General features: G+C 43.0%; 1 protein-coding gene across 11 annotated transcripts in view; it reads right to left on the bottom strand.

Moving 5' to 3' along the window:
• Positions 1-1,358: 1,358 nt before the first annotated feature.
• NOL4 (nucleolar protein 4) overlaps positions 1,359-27,946 on the bottom strand; it is a 250,034-nt gene continuing 223,446 nt past the window's right edge. For all 11 annotated transcript variants that reach the window (XM_045007418.1, XM_045007419.1, XM_045007420.1 and 8 more), the window contains 2 exons: positions 15,818-15,998; positions 1,359-3,277 (listed from right to left, as the gene is read on the bottom strand). In XM_045007418.1, the coding sequence (XP_044863353.1) occupies positions 3,084-3,277; positions 15,818-15,998 (375 nt within the window). In that variant the 3' untranslated portion in view covers positions 1,359-3,083. The remainder of the gene's footprint in view (positions 3,278-15,817; positions 15,999-27,946) is intronic.

The raw sequence follows: 27,946 nt of genomic DNA, 5'->3' as shown, positions 1-27,946 counted from the left end.
GATTGTAGTGAAATGTCAAGGGAACAGCTCAGAATTTAGGTCATATGGGAGACAAGTTGTCCCTCAAAAGAAGTGGGCGTAAGTCTGGAGGGTTTTATAGAGGGACTTGAGCTCTAAGTAATTGAAGGGTTTGATTCTAGCATGTAATGAGTCTGAAAAAGATACCTTGAGATTCCTGAGGCGGGAACCTGGAGAAGGGGATCTGTGGTGGAGGGCATGCTTGGTGAGTGTCTTTGAGGGATGGGATGGGAGAGAGGCCTATGCTCTTCAAAGGGGAGAGAGCAGGAAGGCCTTGAAGGCTCCACTGAGCCACAAAATAGTGCCAATAGTGCTTCTCCCTCAAAAAATAATATCAAATAAAATAAAATAAAAGAATCACTGGGGAAGGGGGTTATAAAGTAAATCCCTTACCTCTTCTTTCTCTCAGCTGTCCCTGGCATCCAGTTGAGCTCTGGCTTTAGCATGCTGAGCCCCGCAGTTTTGGTTCATTCCAGCTGGCAAACAGCTGGGTGGACAAACTGCTCAGTTGCTGCTTAGCTGAACATTTGAAGTACACCAGCCCTGCAAGAGAAGACTAGGGAAACTGCAGTCCTGGCACCATTACAACCTCCTTCTATATGGAGGGTGAAAAGCCTGCATTAGCTGTGCTCTCTTCCATGGCTATTATGGTTGAGGACTAAAGATGTTACCTCAGGAAGAGTCACTTGCTACCTCCCTCACTTTGAGGCAGGAAGATGCAGAGGAGTCTGGAGATATTGCCTGAAAACATAAGGGACTAACATCAAATCTCTTGTTCCTGATTGGCCCTTCAATTCCTGACGGACACCAGAAGAGAGGAACAACACACTCTCTACACTGGAAAGCAGAGCCCCAGAACATGTTTGAAGAAAACGGCGAGAACATGGTGTTAATTACAGTAGGAGACAATACATCTATTAAATTATGGGCAGCAATTAACAAGAACTTGCTACAGTATTCCCATAGTCAATGGCAAGTGCCTTTAAAGGACACTAGATAGGTTTTTTTTAAGAACAAATTTTACCAGTTAGATTGTGTTGCCTCAAGCCAGGTTTAAATTGTGAAGCGTTAGTGACTTGGACCTCATGATTTATGCACTGCCTCTCTGTGCTCTTATTGAAGAGATTCTTCATTAGAACAAAGCTCTAGCTAGAATCATCCAAATGGATTTACTCAATATTTTTGAGACCTGAGCTGTGGCAACTCCAACAGCTGGCATGGAAGTCCCCTTTTCCTGTTTAAAGAGGACAATGCTGATAACTGATTAGACACTATGTTTGTTTAAACGTTATAATGTTTCACAATCATTAAACACAGAAATCTGTTTATTTACCCAAACAAAACAGAGGAAATAATTCCAGCCCTCAGTTTTTGAATTTTCATTTAAACTTGTGAACATTAGTTCACAACTTAGATAGATGTTTGTGTATCTATGTACCTCCAAAATACTCATATTTCATAGCCTTTTTCACATTAATATTCACCAACAGTATCACAAAAGTTCTTTTTTTTTCTTTTTCATTTTCTTTACATAACTGTAAGCAATAGTAATTCTAGAAACACTAGAGGGGAAAAAAGCATAGCAATGTCCACATTACAAGAAAAAGTGCACATTACTGGGTCACAATCACAGTCATTACTTGGAAAACTATATGTAACAAGTAGATATAAAATATCACTGATGCCTTCAACTCATTGTCAAAAACTGAATTACATAAAATTTTGTACATGAAATAAGGCAAATTCAGGAATGCACAAGGAACTTGTTATTCAACAAAAGCTAAACAGAACAAATAGTACAATAAGCATGAACGAAAGTACTTGTCTCTATATATTCAAAAATAAGCTTGCCTTAGTGCACAAAAAACACCATTAATGTGTATTCAACCTTATAAAATAAGAAATAGGGGCTGGGAAAAGTTGGGAAGAGGAGAGAAGAGTTCAATTAAAGTTGCAGCTGCATCGATTAATCGTTTTTGTACAGTTTTCAGCTAGGTGTGGGCATTACACAAATCACACCAGAAATGTCAATGGCCTTTTTTTCTGTACGTATTTTGTTGAAAGCAATAAATAAATAAATAAACAAACAAACACAAGAGTGCAAATTTTCAGATTGTCACTTGCAACCTCTTAACATTCAATCATCTACATCCAATCGCTACTAAAGGGACTTGTACAAGACAGCAGCAGCGATCACGGAGTTAAATGAGCTAGCTGTAAGAAACCAATTTTTTTAAAATGATATGTCTTTTAAAAAAACCCTCATCTCTATTAACTGCTAATAAAGCTGCAATATAGTACAGGATGGAGGTGAGAATGGCATGAATGTAAGGAAATGCATGCTTCCTTTCGAAGTGATTCCGGAGATGACAATTTACAGTACACAAGGGAAGGGTTATCCAGCATCGAGAGTTACTTGTTGTAGAAAGAATATGAAGCTGGGGAGAAGGGCAGGGACAGAGGGTTCTGGAGAGGAAGAGGGGGACTTACAATATCTCCTCAAAACATTTTTAAGACCAGTGAAAAAGTTTACCAAAGTAAAAATGAAAAATTTTGAATGAAAACAAAAGGTTTTTTTTGTTTTGTTTTTATAAAAATTACATTTTTGAAAATACAAGATCCTTTCCATTGCAATTGTGTCCTGTGGCAACAGGACTTTTGGCAACGTTTTGCCATATACTGCAGCTTTAAGTCCAATGAGTCAGTAGCACATTCCACTAATATTGCACTTGGATCTTGAACCAATTTTTACCACCACAGCATCGTCTCTTTCCTCCACTTGTTAGAACGAGTTAACAATCTCTAGCCACTTTTTTGATATTTATGCTGACACACTAAAACAAAAAGCAATAGGCTGGACACATTAAAGTACCTCAGAACTATCGGAGGTCAAAGTTCACTTGAAGCACCTTAACACATCACTTTATGGATCAAGAACAGTGTGGCATTATGGTAATTAACTCTCCTAAAAAGACTGCAGTAATTGAAGCGTCTGCTCTGGGAACTCAAAATGTCATTAGTGGAAACTCCGAGATAAGACTAGGCGAACATGAAGGTCATGTGACTCAGTTCTGCTGCAAAATAAGGTTTTCCAGTTCATCTGCAGAACGCAATAAAAATGCTGCCGATTCTCGATACCCTGCAACAAGCTGCCGCACTGCATTTATTTCAGTTGGACTCAGCTGGGGTCTAGAGCTTGTACTACTGGAGGATCCGGAGCCGGTTGCTAACTGCCTCTTCATACTGAGATCTGTTGGACCTGGAAATAACAAATGGAAAAAACTGAAGCATTAGGTTTTCCTGCCAGAAAAAAGTTTCACTACGATAGATGCGTAGACACAATTCAAGAGCAACAACAAACTGCTCAAGCGGTTTATCAGTAAATGGTGACAAGCAGTAGCTATTCATAGTGAGGGCATGTTGCAGTTCATTTTGATATGTAACAGGTTTCATTCACTCCTTGGCTTCTGCTAACATAGCCCAGGGTACGGGATCACTGGTGGTGGAAATGTCAATCTCAAGAGTAAATCTTGTATGTGCAGGGGGCAGAGCTTTTTCAGCAACTGGCCCACATATGGGACTTTCTTTCTGAAGAGACTGGGATAAACACGAAGCTCCAGAACAAAATGCAAAACCAACTTATTTCCAGCCATTCCGCAGTAACTCCAACAGAATCACAGTTTAAGGCGTCGGATGGGGGGGGAGGGGACAGGAGGAACAACTCCCTACTCAGTGGAGGAATGGAAGGAAGGGAGAGAGAGAGAAGCTTGATTAAAACAATATTTGTAAGGCCCTGGGGATGGGCCTGGTAGATAAACAGATGTTAGCAGAAGGGCTAAGAGCTATACCGATTTACATCAGTTGAAGAAATGGCCCTTAATGTTACTTAATTCTATTTCCTTTTTGACAACCCTGAGATAAAGCTACCGGTAGATAATGTCATATTGCTGTGGTCACTGAAGTCAATGGTAAACCTCCCATTGACTTCAGGGAAGCGCAGGCAGAGTCAGGCACACAAAAAGAGACTGGTCACACAGAACCTGCACTGTTAAATATTCTCACTTCGCGATCTGGAATTGGTAGCACAAACAGGTGAACTGTAAAGACAGGCGAGCCCTCCATTCACATTCACCAGTTTTACATTGGTATGACTGCTTTGTTTTAATCGTTACCCCGATACACATGGGATGAACGAGAGAAGTAGGCTAGTGAATCTACCTAATGGTCATCATACACTACAGGGCAATGACTATATCACGATGAAGCTCAAAAGGAGAACTCTAAGGAAGTAAAATCTCAACACAGCATACTGACCAAGAGTATACAAATCATAATATCAGCTAAGCTGAATGGCTGTAAGAAGCCATTAAAGACTTCTATATTTATTGTGCCAGTACTGAAAAGTTGGCCATTGAAATATTGAGGGCATCACGCTCCAGATGAACCTACTTTAATTTTTATATTCTTCCCTGGACTCTCATTCATGTCACAGCCAAAAACACACAGAAAATATATGGCAGAGCAAAGTTTCTGTAGCAGAACAAATCTTTTTCTGAAATGAGAATGAATGGTTTTGCTCCTCACCAATCCAGATTTTTAAATAGTTGAATAGAATATTAAATTTATTCCATCAGTAAGTATAAAATTTTGTAATGTTCTCCTTTCATTAATGGGCTTTTCCTTGCAGTATTTCGGCACATGCAGTGAGACATTCTCAAAGGAAAGACAGAAGTAGGCCTGATGCACAATTGGCATAAATTGGTGTGGTTCCATCAAACCAATAGAAGCTGAGGATCTAGCCCAGTATCTTGAAATGTGCCTATTAACCCCCCACAGGGAGATTTTAACTCCACAGAGTGTATTTTTTCTAAAATCCTAACGGAATCTGGAAGGAAAATTCTATGCCAACTGCAGCCAATATCCACACACTGCACATGCAATGGATCAGCAAAACTCAGTCGAAATTCACCTGAGTCTAACAAACTAATAACATAAACTGAATGCTGGTACAGAGGATCACTGAAGATGTGGGAGCTCACTCTATACCCACATCTATACCCAACTGTTTGTTTGCGGCACCTTTGTTCAGCTGGGAGTACAGCTCTTCCTGAGGCCCTTTTGATGATCTTGGACACATATGGGACAGTTACCCAACCTGGTAAGAGAAGAAGAGATTCTAAGGGAAGCAGCTGGATGAGCTGCAGGCTTTGAATCCCACATGTAGAGAGGAGATTGAGCAGGAACTGGTGACCCAGGTTACATCCCAGAAACAGTTTGAAAAATAAAAATGAAATCTAGAAGAGTGTTAATGCCCCCAAAGAAACCAGACACCCTCCCCTCTTTTCTTTAGCCTTTATTTTAAAATTTCCCATCTTAAGTGAAGTGAATCACCCCATCCTTGATGTTTGAATCATCTCTTCTTAAAAGGCAGAGCTGAGCCCTGTGCCACTGAAAACTATAAGCACTAGGCACATAATGTTTTCAATTCATGGAAACTTTATGCACCCAATCAAGATGAAGTTCCATTGTGCTATGTTCTGTACAATCACATGCCAAGACTTGGCTCTACCCAGAAAAGTTTACAGTAAAAGAAAGAAAGTGACATATGAAGCATAAGAATAGAAAGATACAATCAAATATATGTTCGGTCTTTTTGGATGACTATAGCTCAATTAAGGGCCAGCCAGTCCCATCTGTCCTCAGTGTGTCATGGCAGTGGTGGCGGTGTTGCAGGAGAGAGTAGTAGCCTTACAGATCAGTGCAGGGAGCATTGTCTTTGTGTAAGGAGCAGCGTGGAAGAAGGCACAGAGCCATGTGTGTGAGAAACTGATATGAGCAAACAAGGCTGTCATTGGCGGCAGACAACAGCAGGTTTAAGGCAACGTGATAGACCAGAAGGGCAAATAAGGATGGGCAGATTTGTGAGGGGCCTATAGAGGTCAGGAAAAGAAGCTTGAACTTGATGAAACAAAACATGGGGGAGCTAGTGGTGTTCCCCAAGGGTCAGTCCTAGGACCAACCCTATTCAATTTATTCATAAATGATCTGGAGAAAGGGGTAAACAGTGAGGTGGCCAAGTTTGCAGATGATACTAAACTACTCAAGATAGTTAAGACCAAAGCGGATTGTGAAGAACTTCAAAAAGATCTCACAAAACTAAGTGATTGGGCAACAAAATGGCAAATGAAATTTAATGTGGATAAATGTAAAGTAATGCACATTGGAAAAAATAACCCCAACTATACATACAATATGATGGGGGCTAATTTAGCTACAACGAGTCAGGAAAAAGATCTTGGAGTCATCGTGGATAGTTCTCTGAAGACGTCCACGCAGTGTGCAGAGGCGGTCAAAAAAGCAAACAGGATGTTAGGAATCATTAAAAAGGGGATAGAGAATAAGACTGAGAATATATTATTGCCCTTATATAAATCCATGGTACGCCCACATCTCGAATACTCTGTACAGATGTGGTCTCCTCTCCTCAAAAAAGATATTCTACCACTAGAAAAGGTTCAGAAAAGGGCAACTAAAATGATTAGGGGTTTAGAGAGGGTCCCATATGAGGAAAGATTAAAGAGGCTAGTACTCTTCAGCTTGGAAAAGAGGCGACTAAGGGGGGATATGATAGAGGTCTATAAAATCATGAGTGATGTTGAGAAAGTGGATAAGGAAAAATTATTTACTTATTCCCATAATACAAGAACTAGGGGTCACCAAATGAAATTAATGGGCAGCAGGTTTAAAACAAGTAAAAGGAAGTTCTTCTTCACGCAGCGCACAGTCAACTTGTGGAACTCCTTACCTGAGGAGGTTGTGAAGGCTAGGACTATAACAGTGTTTAAAAGAGAACTGGATAAATTCATGGTGGTGAAGTCCATAAATGGCTATTAGCTAGGATGGGTAAAGAATGGTGTCCCTAGCCTCTGTTCGTCAGAGGATGGATAGCAGGAGAGAGATCACTTGATCATCGCCTGTTAGGTTCACTCCCTCTGGGGCACCTGGCATTGGCCACTGTCAGTAGACAGATACTGGGCTAGATGGACCTTTGGTCTGACCCGGTACGGCCGGTCTTATGTTCTTATGTTCTTAGTGGAGGAATTCAACATGGGGGAAGATGAGATTGGAGTGTCAGGCAAGCCAGACAGCCTGAGCAGACGCACTGTGTGTGGACTGAGGGGAAAGCTGGTAAAAAGTCATTAAACATTGAACCCATCGCACTGCTCTGGGGCAGCTCCTCCCAGCTCAGACGAATCCCTACACACAATGAAGGAGTTATTTCTGTGCCAGATTACTGCTTTCTGTCCCCAGCCATTCTGAAAATAAGTTGCAAGGGTTTCTTTTATAAAGGGGAAAGTATTTTTCTTTCACTTTCCTTGTATTCAGAAGGCGCTGAACCACCCTTTTTCTAACTTTCCAAAAGGATCAATTTTACCTTTCAGCACAGCCTAGCGCTGAGGCCAATACAGAGCCACACCGGCCCACGGGAGCTCCAGGAGACACAAGAAAAGTGCCTGCTGCTACCCTTTTGTGGGATGCAGCGTTCTCTCTTCTCCCATCCATGCCACAGAACAGCGAGGAGTGAGGGAACAGTCCGTGCATTCCCTTGAATGCAGGAACTGCAGCTGTGCCCAATCCTTACCTGGGTTATGAAATGGGGCTCTTGCACCGTGCCTCCACAGTACACCTAAGTAAAGGCCAGGCACAACTTACCTATACGAATTTACCGTGAGCCAGAGACCAAAGCTAGGTAATTTCATCCTGAAAGATTCAAGTTTCAGAACATTCTGAATGACTGAAAAGAAAAAGGACTAGAATGGGAGCGTGTACACAGCCTCATCTATAGCTGTCACTAGCGCTCCCTGGATAATACATATAGTGCAGTGATACTTCCATTTGTGCTAAATCACTATCCACTTCACCACTGCCCCGGTCTGAAAAGAAATGAAGTGGGTATGACACACAGTGGCAACACTGTGTTACCCACACCTAGTACTATACGTTAAGAACATCATAACTCATTTGTAGCTTCCTCAGTTGTACTGGTTTCTTTGTGAAATAAGGCATAAATGTATCACACGCTCTTCACTGTCTGTATTTTTCTGCCCATCCATATGCAATATCAAATACTCAGAGAGCAACCTGAAGCTTCAGTAATAAGAATTAATCTATACATATTTATATAAACACGTGGCTAATTATATAAACATAAACCATAATTTATATATAGGATTATATCAGGGATTTAGGCGCCTAAAGTGACAATTGGCACCTGAGTCCTTTTGTGACTCTAATCCTGGGTGTGCTCCAGTACTGAGCAGTACCTATAACTACTGGGCTATAAAACAGGCTCATCTGAGGCTTCCTCAATTTGTCCTGTTGAAGCTCTTCCACTATGGATAAATCATTGGCTCAGGGAGACTGGATCCTGGGTCTCCCACTTCCCCAGTGAGGGCTCGAACCAGCAGGCTATGGTGTCATTGTCATGCTTACTTTCTCTGGCCCAGTGTTACTGCGCTGTGGCTAAATAATGAAAGAATCACAGCTCTGCAACCATTCCTGGGGATTCCTCTCTGCACCCAGCTTCTCTGCAGCTCCTGGGCGGCAATGCAAAAGAGCCTGGCCACTTCCTGATTCAGGGACTTTCCCCTTGACTGGCCAGGAGGAAGGCAGTGTGGAGTGGACTGATGGGAGCTGTAGTCCCCTGCTTAGCAAATCCATCGTTTATTTCTACGTGCACATAAGTAGGTCTTTTAAAATACTTTTAAATAATTAGTTAATGGACTGCTTTCTCTCCTGAAGCCACCAGTACAAATGATTACATCTGGTGCAAAATGGGCAGCTTAGAGAGAGTTTCTTATACTATTTCCCCCTTCCCTTATGTGGAAATTCATTTCTTAATAAGCTTATGTTCTCTACTAACCTGGCACTGTGCCTGGCACTCCCTTTCATTAAAATGAAATAATAATCTGCATTTTTTGCAATGAACCTTTCCATTTAAATTTCTCTTCGAGTATACCAGGCCTGCACCTTTTGGAATACCCTAGCCTGTCACAGAGTATTCCATGACAATGAAAAAATCTTGATATGCAAGGATGATCAGCTTGCACAGTCACTTTGGTCTGTGGCAGTGTGCAAACAAAGATTAATCACGTACTGCACACCTGAAGACAAGGTCTGTATTTTTTGTTGCTTAGTACACACTTTTATAAATCAAGACTGCTACCTATCATTTTCACCATAGCACAGCTTCTTAAGCAGTGAATTAAACAAAGTGTTCAAACAGATCTTTTTGAGGGCCACAGTGAGACTGATGGATTTACATTTTAACTTTAAATTTAGGGAGTCATTCCAATTATATTCACCTCATTTCTTTTGCAAAGCTTAATGGTTCTAGTTTAACTAAATCATTCAAAATATTAAACCCTAGGAATCCTCTCTTCATGAACTAAATAATCATTTATCAGATTAGCTGCTGAATAAATCTGATATTAAATACATTGTTGGACAAATGACTTTACTGTAAACTGCAAGATCTATAAATGAACTAATTATTGCCTCATATGCTATTCACTGGCAAGGTCAATTATTTAGAATTCCAGGGTCAGATGTATGATATGTCCAATGGTAATATAAACACTGATGGCTCATAAGTGGCAACACCATATGTGAATTGTCTTAGCAATAATCTCTTCAGAATTGCACATTACCAGTGGGTAACTACCAATGTGATAGTTAATAGCCTGCTGAAAGCAAATAATGCTCTAATACATTTAACATAGACTCTCAAATTGGTTGTTATTATTTTAGGCAATAATTATAAAAGCAATACCTCATTTAAAAAGGCTGACATGAGTTTAAGCGTGTGTTAAGATGTCAAATTGCTTTACCCCATGACAATTAACCAACTTTTTTCATCTATCAAGGTGCGAAAGGCAATGGCATTTAGCTATAACAAAAGGCACATTCCCAAGAAGTAGGGACACTGTCCATACCTTGAAATCTATTATGCATAGTCTTTTTACTGTGTAATTTTTATTCAAATATTTTTCTTCAAGTGCCACTGAAAGTGGTTAACATGCATTCAGATTGTTTCATATCCCATTCCAATAAAATTAGACTTTAATAGTTGTTTTTATTTATGTTAGTTTTTTCCAAGTGAGCATTATTTATTATGATTAGAAGTATGATTTATTATTTTATTTCGCATCTACCATGTTTCTCCTCTTCCTCTCTCTCAAAAGAGGGCAGATATGTACAAAGCAATAATTCTCAGTGCTGGGACATCTTAGGCCAGGGTAACAGACAGTAATGAATTGGACTAAGTCTTTTTTCTCCATTCTGCATCCTTTCCCCCCCCACCCCCACCCCAATTGCATGGGAAACAAAACTCTCAGCTAATTCAGTTAATGGAAACACAGCTTTGTAGCTTGAGGATGGAAAAGTTAGAAAAGAAAGATGTCTGTAACTATTCACCATCACATATTTTCAAGTGACAAGCACAAGACACTTGCTTGGAGCTAGAGGTGATGACTGAGGCCCACCAGTGTCTGCCATCACAGGAAATCATTATATGGAATACACCAACCTCATCCTAATAGATGACCCCTGCTCTACTATGCTGATAAAGGTGCAAAATAATGTACCCTTCCGTTATACCCTATCAGAGAAATTTCTTCCTGATTCCAAATGTGGGGGTCAGTTTAATTTTGAGCATGCCAGCCTGCATCACCATACACAAGGATGCTGGGATCCATACAAAGTAGAAAAGAACAAGCATATTGGAAAACTGTTTCCATCGCTCTCAGTAAGAGGAAGAAAGGATGATCATAAGACGGAAGTCTGTCGATAATATAGGGAGTCAGGCCACTCCCAGCTTTACTATGGAGCTGGCCAAGTCACTTAACTTCTCTGAATCTTACTTTTCTCTTTTGTAAAATGGGGCGAATAATGCCCAAGCTCTTGCCCCTGTCCCACAACTCTGCATTTCTTCCCTTTCCCCCCACACCTCCCAATCCTTACCTCACACATCTACATCAGGCTACTTCCTCCTTTCATTCCTCACTGTCTGGATGCCAACAAGGGGAGCATTTGAAAGCACAGGAAAGACAGTCTTCCCACTTTCAGTTCCTATGCCTGGCAACACAACAGATCCCAGCAGCCAGACAAGCAAATACATGGAAAGTCCTGCTCAGCCCCTACAGCCTTGGTCTGGCGCATGCTCAGTCACACTGTGGGGACGGCGCATGCCCAGTCCAATTGGCAAGTCAGAATCTGAGGGGATGGAGCGTGCTCAATGCAGATAGAATCTTTGGAGAATTTAGCTGCCAAACTGTAACAACCTCGCCCGAGCATGTGTGAACTGAAATTTTTCAGAGGCTCAGAACCTGGCCAAATCTGGGTTAATTTTCAAGGGGATAGCAAGAGGCACATTCCTGACACCGGGATGGCACCCCCACCCCCTGGCCAAATTTCAAGCCCCCTGCTCCAAAGAATGGAGACGCTAGAGCATCTCATTGGAACAGCTTAAGCTTTTTTTTAATGTGGGAAAAACAATGTATTTTCCCCCTGATCTTTTTCTCAGAAATGGCTGAACCGTTTTATCTGAAACTTCCCCCAAAAATTCACTTGACATGGAAAATTTCTGCTCGTACAGTTTAAGTTTGGCAAACAACTGAAAACAGGGTTGTGTTATGAAAAGTGTCGGGAAACATTAACTATAGTCATTGCTACCTCTGCTACCTATAACAATAGTATTGTTTATTGCCTCATGCGCCCATTCTAGGGTTGTTGCCAGGTAGGGAAGTAAACTCAGATTGTCCCTTACACTGCTCTGGCAGTGTAAATGGGTTTTAACATGTGATTATATTACATCTACTCCTACTTCAAGGCCCCTTTATATGACTACAGTCAGTCTACAGAATTTTTCTATTCAGTTGCATGGTAGGGAAATGTGTCCCCTAAAAGTCTAGAGGGTTCAACCGCCTAAAATTGTAGTGCCCCTTTCATCCATGTGGGCTTTAGGGACGTACAACAGCCAAGGGCAATCTGCTTGGAGTCTTCTTGCTTTCTACACTGCTCTCTGCTTCCTCGTGACAGCCTGACTCATACAGGGTCTGTCAGGGTCTCTGCCAACCTAGAGAGCTTCCAGGGAGAGGGAGAATCCATACACGTTATTGCAGACTCCATGTAAAAGAAGTTGAACTGATTTACCCTGTGGATTTGAGGTGGGGAGAGAGAATTTGGCACTTTCTGCTTATTCCTTTCCTGTTCTGCCCTCCCCAATTCCCTATGTAAAACCGAGGTGCCTCTTGTTCAAGCTGCTGCAGCCCCATCCTCCCTTTCCTTGCCCATCCTTGCCTTTCATGGCTTCCCCGCTACACTTGTATAAGGAACTAATTACGATTGTATCATTAGACATGTGGAAGCACACGCTGAGAAGGCCAGCACCACACAGCAGGGTATAGACGGGTCCCTGATGAGCAGTGGGGCATAAGTAATTGGGCCAGGGGATGCCTCGATTTGAAGGATGGGATCAGAGAAGGGAGGAAATTTACAGGGCACGAGGCAATCAAATTTAACGAGTTACGTCATATAAAATACACATGTTGATAATTAAATGAGTTACGTCATATAAAAAGACATGTTGATTTGACTATTAGATAAGAGAGCTAATTGGAGACAGTAATTATATTACTGTAGGGAAATGTCCAGAAATAGATATTCAAGCCATGAGTTTTTATCCAGCTTTTGCAAAAGGCTTTATTTTGTAGCAGATGACAGTATGTATCTATACACATCCTGACTAAAGTGTGGGCTTGTTTTTACACTGTCAGAACATTTGTAAACAAGGCAAGAATGTCAGATGGGGATTACTGAATTCAGAAGAAAATGCTTTTTCAGAATGAAGACTTCTTTAGTAAAGGAAACAATCAACAAGCAAATTACGCTCTACAGAGAGGGCACACACTAACCCTTCCCAATGTACTCACGTAAACGCTTAGACAGCAATGCAGCTGTCTAAGATCCAATGGCTCCCTGCAAAAAAGAGCCATTGGAGCAGAGGAACAATTGCCCACAACTTCCCTTTGGGCTTTTTTGGAAAGAACAGCGCCACTCCAGAGCAGTCCCATCCACGCCAGTTAGTGCCCACAAACAAGCCAACAAACTCTCATAGTTAATTGTATCAAATGTTGGTGACAGATCTAATCATCACAGGCACTCTATCTTCTTCCATTGCCAGGAAGAGACCATCAACTAATGCAGTCAGTGCAGTTTTTACCCCACATAAATGCCTATAATCAGATCGACTGCAATCAAGGAAATCTACGGAATCAAGAAAGTGCCAGAGTTGCCTTGCCACAACCTGCTCAATTACCTTTCCTAAAGAGGAAGAGCTCTGAATGGCCCAAAAGCATGTCTCTCTCAGCAACAGAAGTTGATCCAATAAAAGATATTACCTTACCCACTTCGTCTCTCCAATTTCCTAAAGGCAGCAGATGGGACTCAGGCCAGTAGTTAGCCAGACTGTCAACATCAAGTGTTGGTTTCTGAACTATGGTGTATTGTTCTTGTTGGTAAGAGGAATACAGAAAAGGAGCTGGATTAAACACTTTTTCTCACCAGGTGACTCATGCAGGGGATCTTGAGGTAAGTAATATGCTGAGAACAAATTCTAATAATTTTCAGGAGAAGGCGTGGGCACACTTGTGCAATCTTCTGATTATGTACCGGTCTGGGCCCAAGTGGGGAAATGGTTTGATAGTCATCAGGGCAGAGGGGTGAATGGCTGACCAGCTTCTGGTGCAAGATACACAGTGGTAGTGGGGCCATGGATGTTGATAACTCAGTGGGCAGATGGTAAACCTTCATGTGGGACTGCAGAACCCTTGCCACAGGCAACACAGGAATCTACCACAAAGAGGCTGCAGTACTCCAGTAATGCTTGGTTTCTTGGGTCTATTAGCTGTGCAGTGTCAGGAAAGCTCCAACCATTGTTTCTCCTACAAGGTCCATTATGGTCCCTAATTGTGGCATACCACTTGGCACTCACAAATTAAAGATACAAAGAAATTAAAAAGAAAGGGTAGTTCACAATCACAGTTGCTAGCCAAAGTAACCACTCTTTAGGATATTGACAGTAGTATCTATTTTTTTAAATTGCATATTGAAATGAAATAGAATACTTCTGACGCAGCTGTGCAATTCAGTGAAATATGGAAACAGCAGCAATGTATTTTATTATAAACGGTGTGAAGAAAAAAGCACAGGTCAAAAATCCCCTGTTGTAGTTAACCAGGACCTGGCATTATGTAAAGTGTAACAGGACAACACCGATGGCCTCTGTTGAGTAGTTAAGATATGGATAACTGTTTAGAGACCCAATTTTGCTCCTATTTAAGTCAATGACAAAATGCCCACTGACTTCAGCAGTGGAAGCTGGGTCTGTCCTCATGTGCCCACAATTTAAAAATACATTGCGAAAGTGAACAGCGTTTTCTCAAGAAAACTAGTTTCCAGGGTTGTCTTATTCTTATGAAAATATTTTCTCAGAGAACCTTTTCAGCATCTTAAACATATCTTCTGTGCACATGGAAACAATTACAACTGCAATTTTCCAGCTTTGAGTTAAGAGTTTTGACAGCTAAAATATTGTCCTTTTAAAGACTTTCAAAAACTCAGTTTAAGTCAGTCTCTAATGTTAGAGACAGAGGAATATTTTCTTCTGGTCCCAGGGACACCACATTCAGGCTCACTGTTGTAGCCCTGATAACAGTGGTAACAGTTTGAAAACTCTCAAGAAAACTAATTAGCATAGAGAAAACCGAGGACGAGACTGAACAGTTAATCGCTTGCAAAACTAGGCCTACTGATTTACCCTGTACACCTGAGGTTCCACTTTCCTCAACCAGAGAAGGATCACCCAGGACAAAAGCCAGTAACCCCTGTCCTCTGGGATCTTCCGTAAATCCTCCTTTTGGATACAAAAGACCCATGGTCTTTCAATGTAATCATTTTTACTGACAGATAAAAGCATATTCCTGTTACCACTAAGGGCAAAAATCATTTCCGATAGTCTATATCCATAGGAAATCAATATTTTTTATTATTCCAAACAAACGATACAATTCTTGTTTGTTTGTTACTGTTATCTGCTACTGTAATGAGCAAGAAACCTTGGCTAACCAAAAGACATCACTACTTTTTTTCAAGAGGGTCCTGTCACCTCATGGTGACACAAAATTACGTACATTATTTTCAGCTCCAGGTAAATAGGAACTCAACATGTCTATTTTACACTTGTCATGTCCAGTCCTCAACCTGGGGTAAATCACTGCAGTCAGTGAAGTCCATGGAGCTATGCAGACTTACACCATCTGAGAAATTTGTCCAAATTCGTTTAATTTGAAAGGTAGAATATAGTGTTTTTCAACCTCTAATTAGAAAAATGGAAGCCAATAGCCACATTTTGTGCTCTACTTAAAACTAGCCATAACAATAGATCAGGTCCTTGTGAAGCTGTGCCTATTTACACATCAGTGGGGGATCTGACCCAATATTTGTACTCAGCTTTAAGGACTTAGGGCTTGATCTTGTCCTGTCATGAATAGCCCCATTTAAGCCACAAGGGGACTACACACAGTACTAAGCAGTATGCCCAGAAGTTAGCAAGGCTGGCCCATAGTCATGTAACCAATACAAGCCTACAGATACAGCACCCTTTAGATTAGTTTTCAGTATTGTGAGCGGTAAATGCATCCACAAACACACACCCACACACATTGGTAAGGAAACTCACCACTGCTAGAAGCATCGCTGAGATTTAGCAGCCCACTTCCTAACCCTCTGTAACTATGGTAACTGTAGGTCCCATTTCCATTGATGTACAACACCTCCTGTGTGCTGGAAACAGCTGATGTTGAGTAAGTGACCTGGGCTGGCTCTTGTTTATATTGTTTGTCAGCTGGAGCTGCTTCATCCTGCCAAAACAATGTTACATTGTAAGGTTTCAAATAGTTGTTAAAGTTCACCTTGAATGAGAGGGGCTATTTTATTATTATTTAAAGCTCCCCAAGTGTTACTTTCACAACAGTGTAATAAACAAGAAACAAGCACATACATGTTTTCAACTGACAGTTTATCAGCTGAAAAGAAATCATGAGAATAACCACGAACATACATTTCATACAGCCACTACTATAATTTATTTATTTGCATTTTGCTAGCAAATCACAACATGATGGGTGCTGTCCAAAGACACAGGAAGACACAGTCCCTGCCTGGAAGAGCTTACAATCTCCTGAAAAACTCAACTCTAAATCAAAATAAAATGGAAGGAACTGAAAGCAAATGATTACACTCTGGCATTTAAAGCAACCCTCTTGGTGCAGAAAATCAGTTTTTTCTTGTTATGACAAACCAACAGAAAATGCATTGGCATGTTCTCTAGATGGATTAATCAGCATCAAGGATACCAGGAAATAGCAGGGAGGAAAAAGAGAATGAAATATTCTTTTCCATATCTGTGGAATGATGTGGCATTACAACACAGGAGACCAAACCTTTCTGAGCTGGAAGCTTTTGTTTGTTTATTTTGCATATGAGTTTGAAGAATTAGACACAACCAAGATTATTCAAGTGAAAAAATTGTATTATTGAGAGAAGCTTTTAAAATATGTTGCAGCAGAATACTGGGAAGTCAGATAATTAATTGCATTAATAACCAAAATGGGCATTTGGGACATTAATTTGTACTGAGGCATATATTTGCATTATTAAGATACTTAGCTGTACTGAATTCCACTATAAGTTCTCTTCAATAACATATAAGAAGCCAAATAAAGGATAAAAACTGCAATGCATTTTTGCCAAAAGTTTAATGTAATTTACTTTTTATCCTCAAAGGTCATGCTGTCTGTTATAAAGGAGAATGGATTTTTTTTCCTGTGAGAAAATATTCAATAAGCTATGCAGTAAAGTTTTAGCTTGGCAAGAAAGCTTAAAACATCATCCATTCCCTAAAATTCCCAAAGCTGCTGCCTTATTTTCTGATTTGATATGAAGACTTTTTCCAAAACTAGATGATATTTCCATTCACATACTCACTCAGGGCCTGATACAGTTCCCAGCAAGGTTGATGAAAAGGTTGACTTAAAAGGGAGTTAGATCGGGCTCTCAATCTTTTTTTACAGGGCTCCCTTGTGTTTTAAAAAGCATCAGCTTCCTCCTACTTTGTCCTTGCAATTGTACTTTGGATAAAAGATCCTCTCTCTGTCTATCTAGGTATTTACACCATGTTCTACAACAGATTTATTCTTTCCTTCAAGTGTCTTTGCTTTTAAAATGTGGAAATGAAACAAACTACAGTACCACAACTCTGAGATATTTGATGTTCTGCGCTAGTTGATCAATACTTTCTTGGTAGGTACAAACAGAACAACTGGTAGTCTTTGCTTTAGGTTTTGCAACACAGGCCTGTATGGAATGATGCCTGTAACCCAGACTGCGGAATTGTTTACATTATTCATGAGGAATATTCAGTATTATGGAAAAGACATTGAATGGTAAAATTCTAGTAACGTGTCTGAAAAGAAAAAAAAGGACGCTATTTTCCAAGAACCTATGCTTACTCACTACTAAACACATGTGGCTAATCTCTGTTTCCCAAAAATATTGGGAACACAACTCAAAGGAGCAGTGGTCAGAGTTGTGTATCACTGCATCACTGTATCACTGCATTGCCACATACTGAAACTCTGTAACCCTAATTCGCCTACATTTGCACCAGTCTTTTCCTTTTAAACAGGCATGTGTATTTTTAAAAACAGAGGAATAGATAGAGCTGTATACAATTTTCCTACAAGACAAAAATATTTTGGCCCATTATTTAACCAATAAAATAAAATAAAATAAAATGTTAGAACAGATTAAAACTAACAATATAAAACAATACTAAAATAAGCTTGTGTTTCTGTCCACTTTGACTAAAACCAAAAATTTTAAGTTGTTGAAAACAGTAGGAAGTTTTCTCTTTTTGAATAGGGATCTGGTGAACATAAAGTAAAGGGAAACAAGAAAATGGGAGTTAAGCCTGTAAGATTCTGCATTGAAGCCACTTCTAGAGCCATTGTTTGCATGAGTGAAATCTACAATTAACATGACACTATCAGCTCCTTTTAATTGTTTAAAAATTTATTTAAAAATTGTGGATTGACAGAACTGGAGACTATTTTATTCACAAAACAAGTACAACATAAGCCAAAGTACAGCATAAAGACTGACTTAGATTTACTGGCCAGATTCTCAGCTGGTATAAAAATTGGCATTGTTCCCTTAATTTTTGAGTGTGCTCCAATCTTTATATGCATTCCATCTTTGGCTTCTTCACTGAGACTGCCAACGAAAGTGTCAACTATTGCCAACTGTGGTTGTGTTTTTCGTGATGCACTCAAAAATCATGATGGGCATATTAAAATGCTGACATGGGTCTCACTTTATATTAAGGACACATTTATAAATAGATTACAAAAGGTTAATAAATGGTTAATATATGTTTTAATAAATGGATAGTCAATTGTTACAACATGCTACTCCTGTCTGTAACATGCTTATAGAACCTATCAACCACTTAGGAACCCTTTCTAAACTATTTATAAATGTACTTTTAATATCAAGTCTGATCCACTTATGGCTAGACACCTGTTCATCTAGCATTTGACTAAAATCATAATTTCGAAAATAAATGAGATCACATCTTTCTAAAAGTGTTTTTTTCCATTTGGTAAAGCAAGTACTTAGGACCTGAGCACATTGTCCAGGAGCTGTTGGAATACACGGGTTAGATCAGAGAAGAGCATAAATACCTTTCTAGCACAATTCATGCTAAGAAATAAGTTACTTATTTGTTTTAGAAAATAGCAGCCTACACAAGTGCTTGGTAAGATCATTACCATGGCATTTATCACAATAAATACATTTTACTTATGAGCCTGTGTGTGTAATGAAGGAGAAATTTTTCCTAAGACAGTAGGCATAAATATATTTTCTAACCACAGAAGTGATTAAGTATACATAAAGAGTAATACATTATTTGAAAAATGTACATGTTTCTGTACAATGTACATTACACAAAAACTGCACTTTAAATTCCAAGCAGCTGAAGACTAGCCTAAAAGAAAAAACACAGACAGCAATATGGGTCAAACATAATCTCCACCAATCACTTGTGAGTCCATAAAGTAGGGTAGCCAGGCTTCCGGTTTTTGACCAGAACACCTAGTCAAAAAGGGACCCTGGTGGCTGTGACCGGGCCATTAAAAGTCCGGTTGGCTGCAGTGACCAGCCCCATGTGGCTCCCAGAAGCGGCCGGCATGTCCCTCTGACTCCTAGGTGCAGGGGGTTCCGTGTACTGCTCCTGCCCGCGGTGCAGGTGCCACCCCAAATGTCAGCTCCACAGCTCCCATTGGCCAGGAACTATGGCCAATGGGAACTGCGCCTGAAGACAGGTGTGGCACGCAGAGCCCCCTGGCCATCTCTGCACCTAGGAGCCAAAGGGACAGGTTGCCACTTCCCAGGAGCTGCCTGAGGTAAGCACCTCCCAGAGCCTGCACCCCGAACACCCTCCCACACCCAACCCCCTGCTCCAGATCTGAGCCCACTCCCACACTCCAAACCACCCAGCCCCAGTCCAGAGCCCCCTCCTGCACCCCAAACCCCTCATCCCTGGCCCCATCCCAGAGCCTGCACTCCCAGCCTGGAGACCTCTCCTGACCCTCAAACCCCTCAGCCCTGGCCCCACCCCAGAGCCCATATCCCCAGCCAGAGCCCTCATCCCCTCCCAGACCCCAACTCCCTGCCCTGGCCTGGAGCCCCCCCTCCTATACTCCAAACTCCAAGGTTTACAACTTGGCAAAATCTGAGTGGATTTTCCTGGGGGGAGCAAAAAGTGCACCCCTGACATATAGACCACCCCCTGCCAAATTTGAAGCATGGAAGTGCTAGAGCTTTTCAAAGAAAAAGTCACCGGAATTTTTTTAACATGCATAAAACAATAACCTGATTCTTGCAAACAGCAGAATAATTTTGGGTGAAATTAAAAAATCAGGCACAGAAACATTCACCTCAAATTATTAAACTTTGGAAAACTTATAAGCAACTGAAAACCAGGCCTTCCAATGGGACATGTCAAGCAACTTCAATAATAGGCATTGCTAACAGCTCTGTCTATAGCAGACGTGGGAAAACTACGGCCCACGGGACCGTCCTGCCCAGCCCCTGAGCTCCTGGCCGGGGAGCCTAGTCCCTGGCCCCTCCCCTGCTGGCCTCCCTCCCCTTCAGCCACGCCGCCGAGTGGGCCACACTCTGGCCCGCCGCTCCCGCTGGGCAGTGTGGGGAGCACAGCTGGTTCTGGCCAGGTGTGGAGGCTGCAAGCTCCTGCTGCTGGTAAGGGGGCAGGGAGTGGGGGGGTTGGGTAAGGGAGTGGAGGGCTCTGAGGGGCAGTCAGGGATGAGGGGGCGGTTGGATGGGGCGGAGGTTCTGGGGACAGTCAGGGGACAGGGAGCAGGGGGGGTTGGATGCATTGGGGGTTCTGAGGGGGGCAATCAGGGGGCAGGAAGTGGGAGGGAGCAGATAGGGGGCGGAGGCCAGGCTGTTTGGGGAGGCACAGCCTTCCCTACCCAGCCCTCCATACAGTTGCACAACCCCGATGTGGCCCTTGGGCCAAAAAGTTTGCCCACCCATGGTCTATAGTATATATTGTCCTAACACAATGCTATGCTTTATATTAGGTTTATCACGTCATAGAGTCATAGAATGTCAAGGTTGGAACGGACCTCAGGAAGTCATCTAGTCCAACCCCCTGCTCAGATTAACTCTCTTGGGTTTGAATTTTATGAACAATAAACCTGGAAACCTAGATAGCAGAAAAACACTTTGGCATATCATAGGGGCAAAGTTTTCCTTTTATTTTAATTTGAATAAAGTTGTTGACCTACAGTGATCAGCAGTGATGAAAATTTTATTTCTGAAGAGGGCACAGATGTGATTTTCATTCATTAAATGAATGAAACCCCATTAACAATGTTCTGGGATCACTATCCATTGAACAAGAAAAAGAAGTATTTATCCCCCTGACAGGCCTAAACCAAATAAATACAAGCCTACAATGCATATAGAGTGAAGTTCAACGTAGGACTCAGGCATAGGCCTTGTGTGGACCCTCTGCCTAGGGTAAATTTAAAGTATTAATTTTTTATATTAATTTAAGATGACTTTTTTTAAGAGTCTAGGCCAGATACTCAACCAGTATAAGTTAGCATTAGTTCCACTGACTTCAGTGAAACTATTATGCTTTATGCCAACTGAGGATCTGTACCCGAGTGCATAATCACTACATACTCAGAAAGGTCCATTTGTATGGCCTGTGTTCAGTGTCGTACAATGCTTTCATGCCTCTATATGAAAGGCATGTCTCACCAAAATTTCCATTTCCTGTGTTCAGGGGTTAATAACTCAACCACAAAGTTTACATCTGGCTGAAACTTCTTGTACAAAATTTCCATTGGAAGCTGAACCTTCGGATTCTTCGCAGTCTCTCAGGTAAATCAGATATTTTAAAACTGTCAAAGAAGAGGTTACGTACCCTGTGCAGTAACTGTGATTCTTCAAGATGTGTGTCCCTATAGGTTCTCCACTCTTGGTGTCGGTGTACCCCATGCACACTCGATAGGAGATCATAGAAGATCACGGTTGGAAGAGACCTCAGGAGGTCTTCTAGTCCAACCTCCTGAAGGAGGTCCCTTCTGACCTTAAAGTCTATGATTCTTTAAAGTCTATGACTCCTGCTCAAAGCAGGACCAACACAACTAAATCATCCCAGCCAGGGCTTTGTCGTGCTGGACCTTAAAAACCTATAAGGATGGAGATTCCACCACCTCCCTAGGTAACCCATTCCAGTGTTTCACCACCCTCCTAGTGAAATAGTGTTTCCTAATATCCAACCTAGACCTTCCCCACTGCAACTTGAAACCATTGGTCCATGTTCTGTCATCTGCCACCACTGAGTATGTAATGAAGACCATATAGCAGCCCTGCAGATTTCTGGAATGGAACATTTTTAAGGAGAGCCAGAGATGTAGATTGTGATCTAGTCAAAGTGTGCCAAAATGCTGATAATGAGTGGGATGTCGACAGCCTGGTAGAAAGCTATACTACACTTGGAAATCCAGTTAGAGTCCCTGGGTGGAAGTGGCAGAACCCTTAGATCTGTCTGCAATCAAAAGAAAAGGCTATTGGATTTACGAAATGGTTTAGTTCTAACCAGATACTAGGATGGCACCCTCCTGAGATCTAGAGTGTGGATAACGGTCTCCCGGTTGGAAGTATTCAGTTTTGAGAAGAAAACCAGCATGTGTATGGTCTCATTTAGGTGAAATTCAAAGTCACTTTAGGGAGAAAACTGGGATGCTGCCATAGGGATACCGTATACTTGTGAAATGTTGTGAAAGGGGATCTGCCATTAAAGCCCCAATCTCTCCAACTCTGCAGGCTGAGGTAATCACCACTAGGAAAGCTGTTTTCCTTGATAAATTCAATAGGAAGCAGGTGGCCATTGGTTCAAACCTGGGCTTTGTGAGGCTTTTGAGAACAAAATTCAGGTCCAAAGCAGAAGTAGGAACCTTTATATGTGGGAAGAGATTCACTGAGCTTTTCAGAAATCTCATGGTTGTGTGTGTGTGGGCGGGGGAGGGGGGAAAAACAGAGAAAAACCCTCAACAGTAGCATGAAAGGCTGTTATGGTTGCCAGGTGAACTTTGATGGAATTGAGGGACAGTCCTGACTTCTTAAACTGTAGTAGGTACTCCAGAATGAGAGGGAGAGGGGCAGATTCAGGAGCAGCATTGTGTAGTTCGCACGAGTGGCCGAATCTTGTCCGATTCTGGAGGTAAGTAGTCCTGGTAGAAACTTTTCTATTATTTAATAGTATGTGTTGTGTACCTTCACAGGCAGGATGACTCTAGCCCTGCAAACCATCAAGAAACCAAGCCTTGAGTCGAAGAATGCCCCAGTTAGGATGCGTCAGGTGTCCAGCACCCTGAGAGAGGAGTTGAGGGATGGCTGGAAGATCTATTGGAGGATAGAAAGCCAGGTGAAACAGGTAAGTGAACAACGCCAGCCATGATCACACTGGGGCTATTAGAAAGACTCTGGCCTTGCACAGCTTGATCTTGTTTATCACCTTGAGGATGAGAGGCATCATAGGGAAGGCATAAAACATTCTGTCCATCCAAGGCAGGAGGAAGGCATCCCTCAGTGAATTGTGACCTAAAGCTCTCCTTGAGCAAAACAGGTGACATTTTTTGTTTGCTATTGTAGTGAAAGGGTCTACTTCTGGAAACTCTCAAGTCTGAAAGGTTATGGGTAGAACCCAAGAATTCAACTCCCTGTCGTATTCTTGGGAGAAGCACCTGCTGAATGAGTTGGCCATGACATTCTGTATGCCAGGCAGATACATTGCTGAGATCCTTATCTGATGCCTTATGCACCAATTCCACAACTTGATTGCTTTGTCACAGAGGAAAGGGGGTCTCACCCTTCCTTGATATAAAACATGCGGGCCACATTGTCTGTTATGACTTTGATAGATCTGCATCTGATGAGAGGAAGGAAATGATGACAGGCATTTCTGACCCTTTGAGCTCCAGGAGGTTGACATGGACGATGGTCTATTGAGGTGATCACCTGCCCTATGCTGTCAGGGAGCCAAGGTGCCCCCTCCAACCCAACAGAGATGCACCTGTGGTTACAGTCACTGTTGGGACTGGCTGGAGGAAGGGAACCTCTGCCCCTACATTGCAATGAATCTTCCACCAGTCTAGGGAATGCTTCACCACTGTGGAACTGACACCTACTTATCTAGACTGTGTTGTTTGGTTAGTAAACCGTTCTGAGCCACCTCTGGACAGGGGCGGCTCTAGACATTTCGCCGCCCCAAGCACGGTGTCATGCCACGGGGGTCACTCTGCCGGTCGCTGGTCCCGCGGCTCCGGTGGACCTCCTGCAGGTGTGCCTGCGGAGGGACCGCGGGACCAGCGGAACCTCCACCGCAGCCGCGGGACCAGAGGACCCTCCGCAGGCATGCCGCCGAAGGCACCCTGCCTACCGCACTCCCAGCGAGCGGCAGAGCGCCCCCCACGGCATGCCGCCCCAAGCACGCGCTTGGCGTGGAGCCGCCCCTGCCTCTGGAAACAGCAGAGGTGTAACTTCACATGGTCTGTCACAAAAGTATAAGCGGCCACGTGACCCAGACACTGAAGGCAGTTTCTGACTGAGGTCTGAGGACGGTCTTGAATTATTTTGATGAGGCTCAGTAATGTCCAAAACCTGTCCATGGGAAGGGATGCCCTGGATACCAGAGAATCCTGACACACCCCCTATGAACTGTATATTCAACAGGCGTTAGTGTGGATTTTTCTACATTCAGCTGGAGGCCCAGGTCCAAAAACGGAGACAACACTTCTTGGTTAGATCAATTCAAGTAGCCAATCGCTGAAGTATGGGACTACCACTATAGCCTGGCAACACAGGTAAGCAGCCACTACTAACAGAACCTTTGAGAATACTCTCTGAGCTGGGAAGAAGCTGAAGGGAAGCACTTGATACTGGAAACTATCCTGGCCTACCACAAATCAGAGGAATCTTTTGTGAGGTGGGTGCATTGCTATATGGAAATACATATCCTGGAGGTCAAGGGCCAAAACCCAAGCCCCTGAATCTAGAGAAGGAATTATAGCTGCCGGGGTCACCATCGTGAATTTCTGGGGTCTCACAAATCTGTTTAGGAGTCTCAGAGCTAGAATTTATCTCCACCCACCGTTCTTTGGTATGAGGAAATAGTTCGAATAGAAGCATTTCCCCCTGTATTGAACAGGTACCGGTTCTATTGCTCCTAAATGAAGAAGGGTGTTTACTTCCTGCTTTAGCAGTGGCTCATGAGAGGGGTCCCTAAAGAGGAATGGGGAAGGGGAATGAGGAGGAGGGAGGGAGGTAAATAGATGGTGTCGCCGGATTATATTACTTCCAACACCCATTTGTTCAAGGTGATACACTCCCATGCAAGCTGGAAGCAGGAGAGTCAGTTTCCAAATTAGGGAAGGTAGGAAAAACACTGGCAGGCTAATGAGTGGTGGGAATTCAAACCTTAAACTATCCTGTCAAAACGCATTTTGATGATGATGCCTGGGGGCTAAGCCACATCAGATGGGTTAGAGGGTCTCTTTCTCTGGAATCTGTGCCTCCTCCTGGAGGAGGGAGGAGTCGTGGGTCTCTCGAATCCAGAGAATTGCATAGGGTGGGATCTCTGAGCTGTTTGTGATCTGCTGAACTTCCATTTGTTTGCAGAAGTATAGGTGCCTAATGAGCGCAATGTGGCCCTTGAATCTTTAAAGACTCATCAATGTTCTTTGCAAACAACTTCCGTCCATCAAATGGGAGAGCCGCAACCATCAATGAACTTCCTGGGGAAGCCAGACAACTGCAACCAGGATGCCCTACACATCACCACAATCATAGAGATGGCATGGACTGTGGTGTGTGCAGCATGGAGCACTGCCTGCAAAGATGTTCTTGCCAGCAACTATCCCTCAGCAACAGTGGCCTGGAATTGTTCCCTGTCATCTGGGGGAAGGTGCTCAATAAATGACCCAAATTTCACGTAGTTGATAAAGTTGTACTTGGCCATCAATGCTTGGTAATTTGCAATATGAAATTGCAGCGTAGCCGATAAGTAGGCCTTCTTTCCCAGGAGGTCCAGGCACTTTTGGTCTCTGACATATGGGGTGGATTTATAATGGTTTTGTTTGTCCCACTCATTCACCACATCAACACCCAGAGAATTGGGAAGTGGGTGGGGGAAGAGGAATGCAGTCCTTGGAGGGGACATAATATTTTATGAGTGGGTGTCACTGTAGCTGGGGTTTGCCAGATGGTTCTAGTGGGTTCCAGTAGAGCCTCATTAATGGGGAGGCAACTCTAGGTGACATCACAGAGTGGAAAACATCCAGTCGCTTGTGTTGGGGTTTCCTGAACTCCTTGAGGGGTGTCTGCAGAAAGTCTGCCATCTGATTAACAAGTTCCCAGAACTGGCAAAAATCAGTTACAGATTGGGGGAAGGCATCAGGCTGTCATCCAGCAAAGAGGATGAGAGGGTGATCTGAGCCATGGCTTCTTTGTCTGCCATGGACTCCTGCTCCTCAGATGTTTCCTCCTGCTGATGGGAAGGGGAAGCTTGGGTCTCCCTATCATCCTGATGGAATAGGATTGGGGCACTAGAGAACTGCCAACAATAGCCTGCCCAGTATGACCATTGAGGCCCATACAGGGGAGAAGGTGGCATCCAGCATTGCTCCCTCAAGGAATATTGAGGTCCCGGAGCATCTTCCCTGCTCCTTTGGGAAGGGGGTGGGGGTTAGTGTAAGGGTGTACCCTGAACTGAAATGGAAGAAGTGGAAGGAAAGTCATCATCACTATCAGCCTCTTCTTTGTCTACTGGAGGAGCTCCCAGAGAATAAGGGGGAGACAGTGCCAGGGAGGTGAAGGATTCCAGGGACCAAGAGGTTCTTGGTACCGAGAGATGCATGGTACCTGCTGATAATGAAGACACTGGTTCAGTGGTCACCGCCAATTCCCTCTGGTATTGGAAGTTCTGTGTTACCAAGAATGTTGCGGTACTGAGTGTTTACCCTTATTCAATGGTACCAAAGCCTTAGGCCTGGTCTACACTAGGACTTTAAGTCGAATTTAGCAGCGTTAATTCGAACTAACCGCTCAACTGTCCACACCAGGAAGCCATTTAATACGAACTAGAGGGCTCTTTAGTTCGAATTTGGTACTCCACCCCGACAGGTGGAGTAGCGCTAAATTCGACATGGCTAGCTCGAATTAGGCTAGGTGTGGATACTAATCGAACTTAGTAGCTCCGGGAGCTATCCCACAGTGCACCACTCTGTTGACACTCTGGACAGCAGTCCGAGCTTGGATGCTCTGACCAGCCACACAGGAAACGACCCGGGAAAATTTGAATTCCTTTTCCTGCCTGGGCACTTTGAATCTGACGTCCTGGTTGGACATCGGGGCGAGCTCCGCAGCACCTGCAACGATGCAGAGCTCTCCAGCAGAGGAGTCCGGGCAATCCAAGAATAGAAAGAGGTCCCCAGCATGGACTGACCGGGAAGTCATGGATCTGATCGCTGTGTGGGGCGAGGAGTCTGTGCTCTCGGAGCTGCGCTTCAACAAGCGGAATGCAAAGACCTCCGAGAAGGTCTCCAAAGCCATGATAGACAAAGGATACAGCCGGGATGCGATGCAGTGCCGCGTGAAAGTCAAGGACCTGAGACAAGGTTACCAAAAAGTCAGAGCGGCAAACGGACGCTCCGGAGCACAGCCCCAGACATGCCGCTTCTACGAGGCACTGCATGCCATTCTCGGTGGGTCTGCCACCACTGCCCCACCAGTGACCGTGGACTCTGAGGATGGCATAGTGTACCTGGACAGTTCCTCGGCGATGTTCGCCGATGGGGAAGATGAGGAAGGGTTTGTGGAGGATGGCGCAGGCGACAGCGAACACAATACCGCTTGCCCTGACAGCCAGGATCTCTTCATCACCCTCACAGAGATCCCCTACCAACCGTCCCCGCCCGTTAACCCGGACTCAGAATCAGGGGAAGTATCAGGCGGTAAGTGCTATAAACATGGCAACTTTTATTTTTTAAAAAACAGGTATAGAAAAAATAGAAATACTATATACAAAATTTTAAATGTCAAACTATATAAATAGTAGGTCCACACATATAGGGATTGAACAATAATCCTCTTGGGACAGTTCAACAAAGCTCTCAGAGAGCTGCTCGAAAAGCCTCCGCAGGAGGTTCCT

The sequence above is a fragment of the Mauremys mutica genome, chromosome 2, assembly GCF_020497125.1.
Source record: "Mauremys mutica isolate MM-2020 ecotype Southern chromosome 2, ASM2049712v1, whole genome shotgun sequence".
Taxonomy (NCBI): Eukaryota; Metazoa; Chordata; order Testudines; family Geoemydidae; genus Mauremys; species Mauremys mutica.
Note: the sequence above shows the minus strand (reverse complement) of the source record. Positions and strands in the feature narration are given on the sequence as shown.